This window comes from Acinonyx jubatus, chromosome C1 (assembly GCF_027475565.1).
Source record: "Acinonyx jubatus isolate Ajub_Pintada_27869175 chromosome C1, VMU_Ajub_asm_v1.0, whole genome shotgun sequence".
Lineage (NCBI taxonomy): Eukaryota > Metazoa > Chordata > Mammalia > Carnivora > Felidae > Acinonyx > Acinonyx jubatus.
Window position 1 is genome coordinate 74,587,850 of NC_069381.1, and position 15,570 is coordinate 74,603,419.

Genomic DNA, 15,570 nt, shown 5'->3' on the forward strand with positions numbered 1-15,570 from the left:
TTTCAGAGAATCAGCCGTGAAGTGACCTGCCAATATTTTAGACCTCGATTCATCTGGCTGTGGAAATAGTGACTGTCTTTTAATTTTTTTTTATCAAAATAACTTAGAGTGTCCCTTAGAGAATTTCAGATACTCCTATAATCCTGACTGAACTATTCTAAGACTCCACAGGTCCTGTTTTCAGAGATTACAATGTAGTGGTAAAAGTGGGTATAGGCATAAAAAGCCAAACAGTATTTGTGTTTCTCATTATAAAGCCTACCCTGGGATGCCAATAGTTTCCAGTTACTAAATACTTTCTCTTTTTTATGGTCTCATGGAATGTACATAGCATTAAAGTTCTCTGAAAACAGCATTAGAAGTTATTCATCTTTCTTCTAGCTGTAATGCAAGCAGGAGCTTATATGAAGCATCACAGGGGGAAGAAGAAACAAACATTCATTGATTGCTACAGTTTCAGAAAAGGATTTCTAGAAGCAATATCACAAATTCAGAAGCCCATTATTCAGTAATAAATGTTGTCATCATGGAGGGTGGCTTTGTTCATGAGAATTAGATTAAAATAAATATATTTATAAGCTACATATCAGAGATTAATCCAGGGCTAATGCAGTCTTAATACACTTGATCACTTTAACTTCTTGCTAATGGTACCTTGGGTTACCAAGCATGAGGTCACTTTTTTATTCATCCTATCATTGGAATTGGAATCTTAACACATCATCTAGTTTACAATCTTTTATTTTATACCTGAAGAGACTGACTCCCAAGGATGTTAAGCAATTACTCCCAGTCCACACAGGTAGTGATATTGCTGTAATAGAAGATGGATTATTTGTCCAGGGATTTGCACGGGAAGAGAATATTCCTTTCCAAACATTCAAAGAAACACATGGAAAATTAGACATTTTCAATATTTTTTGAGAGTGTGCATGGGTGTGCGAACACAAGAGGTTGTGCATGAGAGTGGGGGAGGAGCAGAGGGAGGAAGAGAGACTCCCAAGCAGGCTCAGTGGTGTTAGTGCAAGAGCCCAACGTGGGGCTCAATCCCACTAACTGTGAGATCACGGCCTGAGCCAAAATCAAGAGACGGATGCTTAACCACCTGAGCCACCCAGGTGCCCCAGACATTTTCAATTTTTAATCTCATCGTTTTATCATCAGCATCGCTTACAGCACTCACTTTTTTCCTTGTTTCATATTTAATTCTGTATATTTTTTTAATCTTCTTCTGCAGATAGTAAGCTGTTTGAGCAGCAAACCTAAACCTAATTGGCTTAATTGATGTGTACATACACAGTATCTCACCCATAAACTCAATAAAATGAATGACCAAATGCAGGAATGCTCTTTCAACCTTTCCTCCAAGACCTAAGAAGAAACACGGCTGCCAACCCAGAATGGAATGGACAAGGAAAGAATAGCGCAGTGCCGGAAAGACAGCCCTCTTAATCCCTTTCAGAGTAATTCAAATTGTAGTCCTAACCTGGACAGTCTGTGGAACACGACGTGCTCTCCTAGAACTCGGTTGTGCCATTTCTTCATTCTTACTTACCCAAACCCATCAGATATGCCCCCAGATGCTGAGTCTTTTACAGTCTTCATTTTATTCCTTTGGGAGGTCCCTCTACAAACATTTTTTTTTAATGGGAATGTGATTGCCATGGCAACTCAGGGATATAAATGCTGCCTAATGTAATTGAATCATTGTGTTGAAGAGGTTAGTCTGTGCAAATGGACTGAGATGAATCTGAGGTGGGGATGAGAGTGGGGGCTGAGTGAAGATGACAACGTTATCACGTCCCCTGGATTCCTGGGTTTGGATTTTTTGTTTGTCCTGTAAGGCACATTGTCACTTTTCAAACGCGGGGCCCCAACTGCAGAGGGACCCGAGTGGGGCAGTAGATGGGGTGGTCCTGCAGTTTATTAGCGGCAAGACGCTGGTGATGAGTAAAGTGCGGCCCCTCCACCCAGTTCCCTCTTCGCCCCCAGGACAAGGACCTCTGAGAGAGGGGGATGGTATTGGAGTCCCAGAATCCTAATTTAAGCCGCTTGGTTTGGCACAGGGGCTCGGGCCTGTGGTCTAAGCCCTCAGAGTAAAGAAAAGTAAAGGGACTTGTGTGTGTCAGAGATAGGTTCCACGTGGTCCACCTGAGCCTTCCCTCAGGGCCCGACACATTATGTAAATAACAAGTTACTCAGGGTGCCCACGTGAAAAGGCGGGGCGGGGGGGGGGGCTACATAAATACTGTACTTCCAAAGTCTTGCACGGCGCGCCCCGCAGACGGCCCTAAGCCCCTGTCCCTCGCGTGTCTGGAAAAGAGTCCCCGCTCTGTCCAGCCCCGCGTGAGTCGTGTAGCTGGGGGAGGGGGGGGGGTTGCTGCTGCCGGCCGGCCGGAGGCAGTGGCCAGCGGGCCGGGGCGGCCACATGGCGCGCTCCGGGCGACGGCAGCCGCGCTTTGTTTCCACCGGCGAGCGGCGAGTCACCGGCCCCCGCGGTCCCGAAGACCGGCACACGCTCGGGCCAAGGCTGCTGCACATTTCACGGCGGGGGCAGCTCCCGGAGCGGCCGCTGCTTCCTCCCCTTCTCCACCTCTTCCCCCTCCGCCTCGGCCACCACCGCCGCCGCCGCCGCGCAGCGCCGCGGCCGCCGCCTCCGCCTCCCGCCTCCGCCCAGTCCCCTCCTCCTCCACACGCGAACTTAGTCAGCGGTTCGCGCCGCCGCGCGCCGATTGGCCGGCGGAACGCGCCGCGTCACAATGGAGCCGCTCGGAGGCGGCGAGCCCGGCAGCGCTGGGGCTTCCCGCTGAGCCCGCAGCAGCCGTCAGCCGAGAAAGTGCCGGCGCGGGGCCGCCGCCGGCGCGCCCGGAGCGGCGCGGGGCGCACGCGGCGCGGAGCGCGGGCGCCGGGGGCCGGGGTCGCGCAGGTAGGTCGGAGCGGGGCGCCCCCCGCTCCCGGAGGAGGAGCCAAGCCGACCCCGCTGGCGGAGGCGGAGGACGGGGGCGAGGGGACGCAGCAGGTGGGGTTGTCGAGCAGGTGCGGTTACCTGCCCGCGCCTCACCTGCGAGCCGGGCCTGCAGGCAGGTGGCGCGGCCACACACCAGTGGCCGCTCCGCTGCTCCCATGTTTCCGGGAGAAAGGAAGCGAACCCCCCGAGACAACCTCTCCCGGGTGCCGGGGTCATTCGGGGCAAGAGGAGTGGGCGGCCACGACGAGGCGGTCCCCTCTCCACCGCGGCGGTGTCGGCGCCGCACCTGAGTGTGAGTCCTCGGGGTGGTGCGGGAACAGGGTTCTGGTTTCCCAGGCTGGAGTGAACACTCCTCTCCCGAGGGCGTCCTGAGTGAGCACCCCGCGTCTGGTCGCTCTCCTTTGCCCCCTTGCCCTGGCGCTGTTTTTTTGACAAACTCGTTGGATACTCATTGTTCGCCTACAGTTGGATGCTGGTGTTGGTGTCCGTTTGCTTGAAGGGGGCGGGGGTGGGGGTGGGGGTCTTGGCTTTTCCACCTCTACCCATGTGGAAAAGCCAAGACTTTCCTTTTTCTAGGCTACAGTGGAGCAGGTGCTGAGAGGTCAGACGCAGGAGGCTCGGTGTTCGCTCATTACTGTGTTCCCAGCTGACTTCCCAAAGTCCATAGGTTGCCTTGAGTCAGATGACATTTGTGGAAGACTTTTCTTTGTGGTAGCAAGTCTCTCTCTGCAGCTCCCTTTCCCTTCCCAAGAAAAAGACAAACCTAAATTTAAAACAAAAACCTATGCCCGAACTTTCTTGAATACATTTGCCTTGCCTGAAAACTGTTTGTAAAGCTCTGTAAGAAGATAACAGTATGAAGATTTTAAATGGCAAATATGTAGCCAGCTTGAAATACTCAATTTGTTCCCTGCTTTCTAGGAGAAGATTAAATGGCATGTCTCTTAAACCTAAGTGTAGGGTGGAAGCACACGAAAGAAGTCACACTGCAGTAGAATTATTTAACGATTCCAGTACCCTCCATGTGTTCAGGTGTCACCTCCTGAGAACCCAGAATGCTCCTTTGAGTTGTGGGTGCCAAGGTGACTTTCTTTTTCCCCTGGCTCTCCTAGTCAGCAGCTCCACTCTTGAAGAGAATGTAAAATGACAGCTAATCCTCCAAGTAATTGGGCCTGTGTGATCTAAGAATGTAAGCCCTAACATGTCTGATATTACTTTCAGTTCAGGTAATAAATGGGGCAAAGTTATCACTGATTGTACAGTTGAGTCATGGCACTTTTCTTATACCTACTCTCCCCTTAAAATGTTTTTATTATAGCAGAAAACAAATTAAAATGTACATGTTAGAATTAAATTTACTAAACTTGTCAAAACATTTACTGAAATTATCAAAACTTGTTCTGTTTTCCTTCCACTGGAAAGGTGTTCCAACATGTCCAGCCTCACATGTATATTTTCACATTTGGAGTGATTTCATTTGACTACTTGTTAAGATTTGTTTTTCTAAGATGGTTCCCCACTGCTTCTGAGGATTCTTAGAGTGAAAGCACCAATATTAATTAAAATGGAAAGGGCCCTAATCAATGTAACTTGGAAAAGATACCAGATCCTCCAAGTTTTTTGTTTTTTGTTTTTTTAATAGACTTTATTTTTTAGAGCAGTTTTAGGTTCATAGCAAAATTGAGAGTAAAGTGCAGAGGTTTCCCTTAAACTCCTTTCCCCCCCACTCATGCATAGCCTGCTACACTATGGACATCCCCCACCAGAGGTACATTTGTTATAATCAGTGAGGCTACACTGACACATCATTATCACCCAAAGTCCATAGTTTACATTAGGGTTCAGTAACATGTATCCACCACTATAATATCAGACTATGATACTGTGTCACAACAGCACTGCCCTAAAAATCCTCTGTGCCCCACCTATTCATCCCTCCCTCTTCTGCTAACAACCACTGATATTTTTACTGTCTCTGGAGGTTTTTTTTGCCTTTTCCAGAATGTCATAGTTGGAATCGTACAGTCTGTAGCCATTTCAGATTGGCTTCTTGCACTTAGTATTATGGATTTAAGTATCCTCCAGATCTTTTCATGGCTTGACAGCTCATTTCTCTTTAGCACTAAATAGTAGTACACTATCCCTCTAGGGTTTTTTTTTTTTTTATTTATTTTTTTTAATGTTTATTTTTTGAGGCAGGGGGAGGGGCAGAGAGAGGGAGACAGAGGATCCAAAGCAGGCTCTGGGCAATCAGCTGTCAGTAGAGCCTGATGCGGGGCCCGAACTAACAAACCACGAAATCGAGACCTGAGCCCAAGTCCGATGTCTAACTGACTGAGCCACCCAGACACCCCCCTCCAAGTTTTTTTAGACTGGGTGGGTATTTTCTTGCAGTGGCCTGAAACTTGTGATACTATGTTTTATCCTCTTAAAGTTGAAAAGGGCAAATATTTTAATATTTAAAAGGTTCTTGGGGTACCTGCCTGGCTCAGTTGGTAGAGCATGCAACTCTTGATCTCAGGGTTGCAAGTTCAAGCCCCACATTGGGTGTGGAGCCTATTTAAAACAAAACAAAACAAAAACATAAAAATATTAAATATTCTTGCTTTAGCCAAAATCTTTATTTGTAAACAACTTTAAAATTTTTTTCAAATTCTTATTAATGGTATCTGAGTATTTTTATGTGCCTTTCTAATTTTTTTTTACCACCCATATCAAAAATAGCCAGTTTAATCTAATCCTTGATTTTCATTTGGTGTCTCTCAAGTTGAATTTCCAAATTTTACTTTTGTTTCTCCTTTCTACCACCCGTCTAGCATACACTGATATTATCAGAAATGAATGCATGCTGAACCTGTCATGTTACTCCAGACTTGGTGGAATGTTTTGCGTTGCCTTCTGCAAAGCATGTCCCTCCCTGTGTCCCCACTTAGAGAATCCTGAATGCTGCGAAGCAATTCAGGACTGTGACCACTCAAAAGGAATTTGGGAGATCAAGTTATATCATAGAATTTTTTTGAGCAGTTGTAAAATGCATTCTAATTTCTGTTGTGTGCGTTTTCCTATTCTTACCTTTTTTTTTTATTGTTATCGGCTACTTTCATTTTATTTCCCATCTATATTTTCTTTTTTTTCTTTATTTTTTTTAACGTTTATTTACTTTTGAGACAGAGACAGAGCATGGACAAGGGAGGGGCAGAGAGAGAGGGAGACACTGAATCTGAAACAGGCTCCAGGCTCTGAGCTGTCAGCACAGAGCCCGACGCAGGGCTCGAACTCACAGACCGTGAGATCATGACCTGAGCCGAAGTTGGACGTTCAACCGACTGAGCCACCCAGGTGCCCCTCTTTTTTTTTTTTTTTTTTAAATGTTTGTTTATTTTTGAGAGAGACAGAGCACAAATGGGGGAGGGGCAGAGAGACAGGGAGACAAAGAATCTGAAGCAGGCTCCAGGCTCTGAGCTGTCAGCACAGACTTGACGTGGGGCTCAAACTCATGAACTGTGAGATCATGACCTGAGCTGAAGTCGGATGCTTAACCGACTGAGCCATCCAGGTGCCACGTCCCATCTATATTCTCTAAACTTCCTACATACCTTTATAACGAGTTAGGGTTTTGTTTCTTTTTTTCCTGATGTTTAATATAATGACTTTGGTCGACATAACCACTTATTTTTCTTTTCTAAATCATGAAGATTGATCTTAAATAAAATGAAGCCTAACTCCAATCATTGAATCTCTCTGCTGAGTTCTTACCACTGCTCTTCACTTAGAAACTGAGCAAAGAGTAATAACAAACTCCCTATTCTATGAGGTCCTCACATTTAGGATTCTACTCAATTGCAACACAAGTTAAATTCACTTCTTCAATGCTGTTGTGAACCTGTGTAAAAGAAATGAATAAAAATGAGTTGTCAGAGTTTCATCCTTGACCTTTCCTTTTGCCTTTTTGGCCTTTCTGCTGTCTTTGATATGGGTCATATGATTCTGCTTATCCCTTTCCAGACTGTGTATCTTCGAGCTTCATCTCCTGCTTCTTCAGTTTCAGAGTTGCTTGTATTCTTTCTTCTTGTCTGTCTCATCCTGTGGCCATGTCCAGGGCTCCATTCTACACTGCTTACTCCTTAGCCGACAGCATCTTTCTCAGAAGCTACCAGCACTTCCTCCGCCCGTCTCTAAAGGAGACTGAATTCTATATTGATGAGTAGCATATTCCTTTTGATCATTTCTCAGTTGTGTAGATTTGAGAGCGTATTTGAACCTTATTTCTTTTCTTCTGTCAGATTCCCTCTCAGCATTTTTACACTGCCCCCCCCTTCTCAAATCTATTGCAAATTATAAATAGGAATTCTTCAACTTCTACCTAAGAGCATGGACTTTGCAGACTGAGGGGCCTGATGAACCAGTTGCTGGATTAGATTAACTACCTGAAAAGAGCAGTTGTTTAAACAAAATGTTTCTCTTTAAAAACATTTTAAAAAACACAGAACTTAAACTTAAAACACAAAACTTTGGGGCGCCTGGGTGGCGCAGTCGGTTAAGCGTCCGACTTCAGCCAGGTCACAATCTCGCAGTCCTAGAGTTCGAGCCCCGCGTCAGGCTCTGGGCTGATGGCTCAGAGCCTGGAGCCTGTTTCAGATTCTGTGTCTCCCTCTCTCTCTGCCCCTCCCCCGTTCATGCTCTGTCTCTCTCTGTCCCAAAATAAATAAATAAACATTGAAAAAAAATTAAAAAAAAAAAAACAAAACACAAAACTTTATGGAGAGACAATCCAGGGCTGGTATAATGTTTTTATAGTCGCCTGAGACATAGGCTGGTTCCACCTTGTAGATCTAGCATACATCAGGAGAGGCCCTCAACCTCATGGTCCTAGATGAAACCTCAGCCATCATGTGCAGATTCCAAGTAGCAGAAAGGAGGAAAGAAGGAAGTAGGAAAACGGGAGAAAGGCAAGAGATGATGGTCTCTTACAGAAATTTCCTGGAAGCTGTCATTCACTTCTTGTTACAGCTTACTGGCCAGAACTCAGTGACGTGACCTCACTAATCTGGAACAGAGACTGGAGAATATCATCCTTATTCCTGACAACCTTGTGCCCCACTAAAATGGAGGAGGTTCGAGGTGCCTGGGTAGCTCATTCGGTTAAGCATCCGACTTCAACTCAGGTCATGATGTTGTGGTTCATGGGTTAGAGCCCTGTGTCAGGCTCTCAGAACTTGGAGCCTGTTTTGGATTCCATGTTTCCCTCTCTCTCTCTGCCCCTCCCTTGCTTGTGCTCTCTGTCTCTCAAAAATAAATAAACGTTAATTTTTTTTTTTTTTTAATGTGGGAGGTTCACATCCTTAGGAAGAAGGAGGGAAGGAACATTACGGTAGCCAAACACCACAGTTATTCTACATCTCTTTTTTTCTTGGCTATTACCCATTTTGTAGGATTCTTAGAATTAAAGGAAATACTAGTGTTAAAGCATCTTACAGTATCTGGCATAAAACAAGCATTCAGTAAATGATAGTTCATAATTCTCTTTATTCCTTTGGAGTCATGAACTGTCTAGTTTCCCTGTGACCACATCATTGGCATCCAAATCCTATTTTTTTTAAATATGTAAGTATTTGCCCCAGTTGGTAGTATCAGACCACACTCTCTTACCTTGTCATGGGAGGGTGCAATGCATTATTATTTAGTGTCAGCATTTACTTCTTAGCTTAGCCCCTGGCTTAGATTGAAAACATAGCTCTTGTAATCAAATAGACCTGGATGTGAATCCTGTCTCTGCCACTTACTGTGTATGCAACCTTACTTAGCCTCTTGCACCCTCAATTTCCTCATCCAGGGGTAAGAATCAGATAGGAGGATTAGAGTGCCTATGGGGCATCTGGGTGGCTCAGTTGGTTAAGCTTCTGACTTTGGCTCAGGTCATGATCTCGTGGTCTGTGAGTTTGAGCCACGTGTCGGGCTCTGTGCTGACAGCTCAGAGCCTGGATCTTATTTCAGATTCTGTGTCTTCCTCTCTCTCTGACCCTTCCCTGTTCATGCTCTGTCTCTCTCTGTCTCAAAAACAAATAAACGTTAAAAAAAAAATTAGAGTGACTAAAAAACTGCCTGATAAAGTAAGTCTAACTTTTTAAAAAATTTGACCTAATCTTGGGAACCTTTCTGAAAATGAACTCTTATTTGTTATTTAAAAACATAAACCAGTTTAAAATTGTTCATCTTCCTACATATCCAAATAAGTGTTGTTAAATTGTTACTCAGACTTTTTGAGAACTGTCTCCAAAATCAGTTTAAATCCAAATAGCAAAGTCTTTCCTGTATTTTTTGATCAAAAACAGAATAGCTCAGCCTTAAGCTTCTTCAACTTTGATTTGAATGATTTTTGACTGATCTGCTCTCAGAAGCTGAAACATATCCACCAATGAGTTCATTTCATAGTATTTTTTTTTCAGCAACTATTTAACAGCTTCTGTGTGCCAGACACTGTGCCGTGTTCTGGGGACAGAAGGTAAGAAAAATGGACATGGCCCCTGCCCCCATAGAGGGGTTACTGGGGGGAACAAATGAATCTATTGCTACAATTAAATTTTTAAAAATTGCCACTACAAAAGCTGTTAAGGAGAAGTACAGGTGCTATACGGAAGCACATGTTCTATGGTCAGAGGTTGAATGGTGACTTTAGGAAGAAAAAATTGGCCAGGGATCTGAAGTAAAGAGATGGTGTGGGAGTGTGGTTGGAAATGAGTGCAGACATGAGATGATGATCTGTCACCATCCCCTAGGCGTGGATCATAATGTGTCACAGGTTTCCAACACCACTCCAAAGAAGGCATTTCATAATGTGTGGAGCCATCTTTCAAATAAGTGTGTATAATATATAATTTCTCAATGTGATACTCTGAAAGGGGCTACATAATTCAGAAATAATTTAGTTCTTCTATAATTTATTCATGCTATGTTGGCAAACTTTAAATACAGATACTTTTTTGGATACACCAAGCAGATGCATCTGAGAAAGTTGGCTATAAAGGAGGATCTTTTCAGAGAGGGTCAGAGGGTTGATCTGCATCACCTTAGCAAGTGGAATTTAAAGCCATTTGGCTGAATGGGGGCGATTAGAAAGACTTGGCAGAGGACTAGTTAGCCCATGAAGCAGCAGTGGAAAATGACCACAGGATGGGAGGCATGGGCAGAGTGTTCCAGAGAGCTGGACTGCTCTCTGAGGGCTCAGAGGGCTCAGAGCCCTCTCTGAGGGCTAGACTGCTGTGCCTAGGGTGGCCTATCTCTGGACCAGTAGGCAACCCCAACATCCAGTACCTCCAAGGCTTTTAGGTTTATGTACACGACAACCCAGCTCAGCACATTGGCAGTGGGGCACCACTTTTCCTTGCCCTCCAGCTGAGCTAATTGGGGATTCTTTAGGGGAAATGTCGCCTTTCCAATCCCACTGAGAACCTTGGAGGGTGAGCAGGGAGGCTCTGCTTCCGTGTAGTGTGTTACGGCATGACCGAGCCTTGGGGGCAGAGCCACCTGCCGTTGTACTGCACATTGTTTCTCACTCTGAGTGGATAAATAGAAGATGAATTCTGCTCATCTAAAGATTTTTAAAGCTCATCTCTCTAGGCAAAACTAAATGAGTTTGTTCCTGGCCCCATTTCAATGCCGAAATAGGCAGTCCTCACTGAGGAATGACTTGTCTTCCAAAAGCATTTGAGTCATGATGCAGTTTCTCAGACGCCAGTGTTGTGCACAGTGGTCAGGTTTGCAGGCTTCCCTGAGAGAGGGTATGCTACACCAGTGCTGCCCTAAGGGGCCACATGCCTTTCACCTTCACCCTCCCAGGAATACCCTTGGAACTGGGACTTCCTCTCACTCCACACTTGCCCTCGTATTTGGAATTCCTCCCTCAGTGGCCCACCAACCACGCTCCTACCTCAGGGATTTCTCAATTGCTGTTCTCTGTCTGGAAATGTTCTTCCCTTGTGATTTGTCTGAATACTTATGATTTGTATGAATACTTCTCCTCAATGAAAGGTCAGCTCCAATGGGACTTCGGAGATACTTTCCCTGGCCCCCTCAGATCGAGTACCCATGCCCCCCACACCTACCCCATAATAGTCTTTCAGATCTTGGTTTATTTGCTTGCTTGTCTTCTACTCCCCTCACCCCCAAAAGAATACAAGTTCTGTTGAAAGTGTGGGTCTTGTCTCCCTTGTTTACCGGCTCTTGAGCCTAGTATACAGTAAGCTTTCCCAACTGCTGCATGTGATATGGGGCAAAAAATTTTACCCCTTTGAGCATAGATTGGGGATAATAGTGCCTGTGCTGCCTGACTCATAGAACAAAGTGTAGTGTCTGTGTACTGAAGATACTTTCTTTTCCCCCAAAACTTGTTATCTGTCTTTAGAGTCCATATTTTTGTAAATAGCAATACTATTTACCCAATTACATAACCCGCAGAAACCTAGAGGTCATTCTGGGCTTCTCCTTGCCTCATTCCCCTCAACTGCTCTTTGTACAATTTGTAGTCAGTTTGTCCAAGGGACACGTACGTCTTTCAGGTTTTTCCCATCTGTACCTTCTTCCACGGCCCCCTTATTGCCTTGAGTCTTTTCCAGGACAACTGCTAATTGTCTTCCAACTGGTAGTTCAGTTTCTAGTCTTCTGTATCCTCCACCCCGCAAATTTGTTGTCCACTCTGCAGGAAAGTAATCATTCTGAAAGGCAAATCTCATACCATGACTGCCCAATTTAATAACCCTTTAATGACTTGCTCTGCCACAGGATCAAGTCCAAGTGCCTTGGTGAACCATATAATAAAGTCTTCCTTTGTCTGCTTCCATAGCTTTCCAGCTTCACCTCTGGCTACCCTGTCGTTTCTAAATCACCAATGCATGCACCATGGACGGTGTGCACAGTCACACTCCGATACCAGCCATTCCAAACTATTTGCAGTGTAGGGAGGAAGGCATGAGATAGCCAGATGGCTGTACTCTGTGTCTTTGTTCCTTCCCTTTACCTGGGGTGCTGGTATCCTCTTGTCAAACACTTGCCCATCTTTCAAGGATCAGTTCAAGCAAACCTGTTCTGAAAGGCCATTCCAGACACTCTCCGTCTGCCTACCAACCATGAGAGCTCCACATTCCCCTCCTCTCTGCTGCCTCTGAGTTTTGTACACCTGTTGTGATACTTAAGCCAGAGAATACTTATGTCACCTTCCAGGTGCTCCTTTATAAGGATTATTTTGCTTATTTCCTGGGCTAGACATCACACTTGGCATGTAAATGGATGTCCGGAAAAGAGTTAGGAATAAAACTCCACGTGCTTATTACTTAGTCCTGGGATTTGTTTGGGTAACATACTTTTGACTAGTATTTGACCCAAATTTGAAAGATCTCCTTGAAGGTATTGTATATATACCTATTGTATATACATATATATACATATATGTATATACATACGTACATATTGTATATATGCTGTTAATAGGTATCAGTTTAATGGTACCTAATTACCTAATTAGGTATTCTAATTAATACCTAATCAGAATATTTTGCCAATGAGCTAGTGTTTATTGAATATTTACTATATTCAGAGTTAACGGATTTGGTAATTTGCAGTGGATGCTTGAGACAGATTTTGCACTTTTCTGAAATAATCCTGGTTTTGTCTTTCTATTAGAAGTCAAAATTTTAGCCAACAGAAGCTCTTGGCTTAGAGGCAGTTTAGAGTAGTGTCTCTGAATGTATTTTTTCTGGTACCCCTAAGAGGATTTTGAAAAACTATGTGCTTTCCTCATACACTTTAAAACTTTAAGTTAATATCTAAAATTTTTTATCACTTTTAAATTTTTTTAATGAAAGAAAAATTTTTTAATGTTTTACTTAATTTTGAGAGACAGAGAGAGACAGAGCATGAGCAGGGGGAGGGGCAGAGAGAGAAGGAGATAGAAATCTGAAGCAGGCTGCAGGCTCTGAGCTGTCAGCACAGAGCCCAGCATGGAACTTGAACTCACAGACCGCGAGATCATGACTTGAGGTGAAGTCGGATGCTTAACCGACTGAGCCACCCAGGCACCCTATCATAATTTTAAATAGTTGTGAAAGATGACATTTCTGATATTATAAGTATTGATTTCTTTAAAAAAATATTCTTTGTAATGTACCTAATGGAAGCTAAATTAAATGCCAATGTGATTTCATATCTACTATAACATCCATCTAAAAAACATACCAACAAGCTCTTCCAGGTGTCAGGAATTTTACATAGTTGTTTCCCTCATGGAACTCATTTCATTTCTCTTTTCCTATACAACCTAATCGCAGTTAAAATTCTTATGTTGGAAATCTTCCACTGATTACTTTTCAAACTCTTGTGACACACACATACACATACCATATATCTTTTGTTGTTGTTGTTCTTTTTTAAATGTTTCTTTATTTTTGAGAGAAGGTTGGGGGAGGGTTGGAAAGAGGGAATCCTAAGCAGACTCCACACAGCGTGGAGCCCGATGCAGGGCTCCATCTCACGAACCATGAGATCATGACCTGAGCTGAAACCAAGAGTTGGAAGCTTGGGGTGCCTGCGTGGCTCAGTCAGTTGAGTGTCTGACTCGTAATTTCAGCTCAGGTTATGACCCCAGAGTTGTGGGATCCATGGAAGCATTGGGCTCCATGCTGAGTGTGGAGCCTGCTTGGGATTCTCTCTCTCCCTTTCTCTGCCCCTCTGCCCTGCTTGTGCTCGCTCACTGTCTCTTAAAATAAATAAACATTTAAAAACAGGATTCAGACACTCAACTGACTTAGCCACCCAGGTGCCTTTATATATATATATATTTTTTTTTTTAAGTTCTTGTGGCAATAGGCTCTGTTTAATATAATTTGTTTTGGATTGAATTGTTATATTTTTACTAGTACACAATTGATCAGAACAAGTAGAATGTTGATGACTCAGTTTTAGGTATAGGTAAAATTTGGGGGAAAATTATCTCTCAACGAGATGCATGGTTTTAAAAATAGTTTATACATAAATATTACTTATTGCCAGAGTAAGATCAAATCAAGTATAATCAAATCAAGTATTTCTTTTTTTGATGTGGTATTTAAGAAATATTGCTACATAAATAAGTATATTGGGGTGAAGGCAGTATAATTCTACTCTATTTTTTAAACTCCTGAGTTACATGCCAAAAGTTATCCAGTGATTGGTCACAAAAAATGATTTTTGGTTTTTCTATTCTATTGCATTCAGTCTCTACTGTCTATTGATTAGGTCTTGGTCTTGCATTTGAAGCAAAGAAATGGAAACTTTCCCCTAACTCCAAAAGGACTTGTTTCTCAGTCATGAAAGTTCGTCACTTTCATAGCATCTGTAATCTTACAGGTAGTTCCAAATCTGCTTGGGTCCTACGGATTTTTACATCCCACAGCAATGTACTGTAAGCAGACTCCTGGAAAGTGAAAGATTTGCCTTTCTTTTAGAATATGGGAAAAGATAAATGTGAAAAGGAAAAAAAGGAGATGGCTGGAAAGAATCAAGACGACATCTGGTGTTTTGAAGCACATACTTTTAGACAAGGATTAATTGATGATCTAGAAATAGAATCTACCAGAGTACCCCTCTCTCCAAAAATAAGGACTCCCAAACCTCATGCCCTCTTTAAAGATCAACTGGGTGCTACAGGAAACTTTTCATTCAAATTAAAGGGTCCCTAGTAGGCCAATCTAAAGATTTCCTTGTGGTGGGCAGGAACATTCAATAGGGAAACGGAATGGTTAGAGCACATTATTGCTTTCTATATATCTGATGGAAGCTAATTTGATACCAAATGACTTAATCACCATCATTCATTCTAAGAATACACAAACTCTCCCAGAACATAATTATTTAGACCTATTGTTAGACTAAAAAATAGAAATTACAAAAAGATCACGAGACACTTGGCTGATAGTGAGCTGGGTCAGTGGGTGCCTCAATCCTAAGAATAAGTCTCAATCTCATTGTGGAGAAAAAGTGTTTTTCAGAGTTTTATCAAGCATGTAAATTTCTTCCCAGGAGGAGGTTGTGAATTATAGCATGCAAAAAATATTGGTCCCAGGCTACATTTGGGACATTTTTTTTTCCTTTACAGGGTATCCCCTGCTCTCTTACCCAAAAGCTTATAGCAGATCTCTGCTGAAGCACTTTACAGGAACCCCCACCACATTACTTATTATATATATGTGTGTACCTCACTTTTAACACACTAAAGCATTTATCCTCCTGCTGACTTGCAGTAGGTGGGGCAGATATCATCTGCATATTATAAATGTGGAAACGGAGTTTGTAAGGGAATAGTCGCTTGTCTAAACAAATCCCATGAGTTAGTGGCATATCTTGTACCTGATGAGGCAGCTTTTTCCACAAATATAGCGCCTGGCTCCTTTTCCCAGATGTGTTACTTTATAAAAGGCTCTAAGGATTGGAAGACTTGCCTTAACGATGAAGTAAAATAGATATGCTTGCAACACACTTAGTAGAGTGCATGGCTCTTAGCAGGCCCCCAGACTTAAAAAAGAGAAAAAGAATATATTTGAAGTTTTTTTCTGGCATACTTTATTTTATGGATT

General features: G+C 43.3%; 1 protein-coding gene across 2 annotated transcripts in view; it reads left to right on the forward strand.

Moving 5' to 3' along the window:
* Positions 1-2,388: 2,388 nt before the first annotated feature.
* The window catches only part of LOC128313920 (basic salivary proline-rich protein 1-like), a 50,583-nt gene continuing 37,401 nt past the window's right edge, over positions 2,389-15,570 (forward strand). For both annotated transcript variants that reach the window (XR_008295037.1, XM_053214391.1), the window contains exon 1: positions 2,389-2,926. Coding sequence is in view for 1 of the 2 variants with exons in the window: in XM_053214391.1 (XP_053070366.1) it covers positions 2,429-2,926 (498 nt within the window). In the remaining variant the exon portion in view is untranslated. The remainder of the gene's footprint in view (positions 2,927-15,570) is intronic.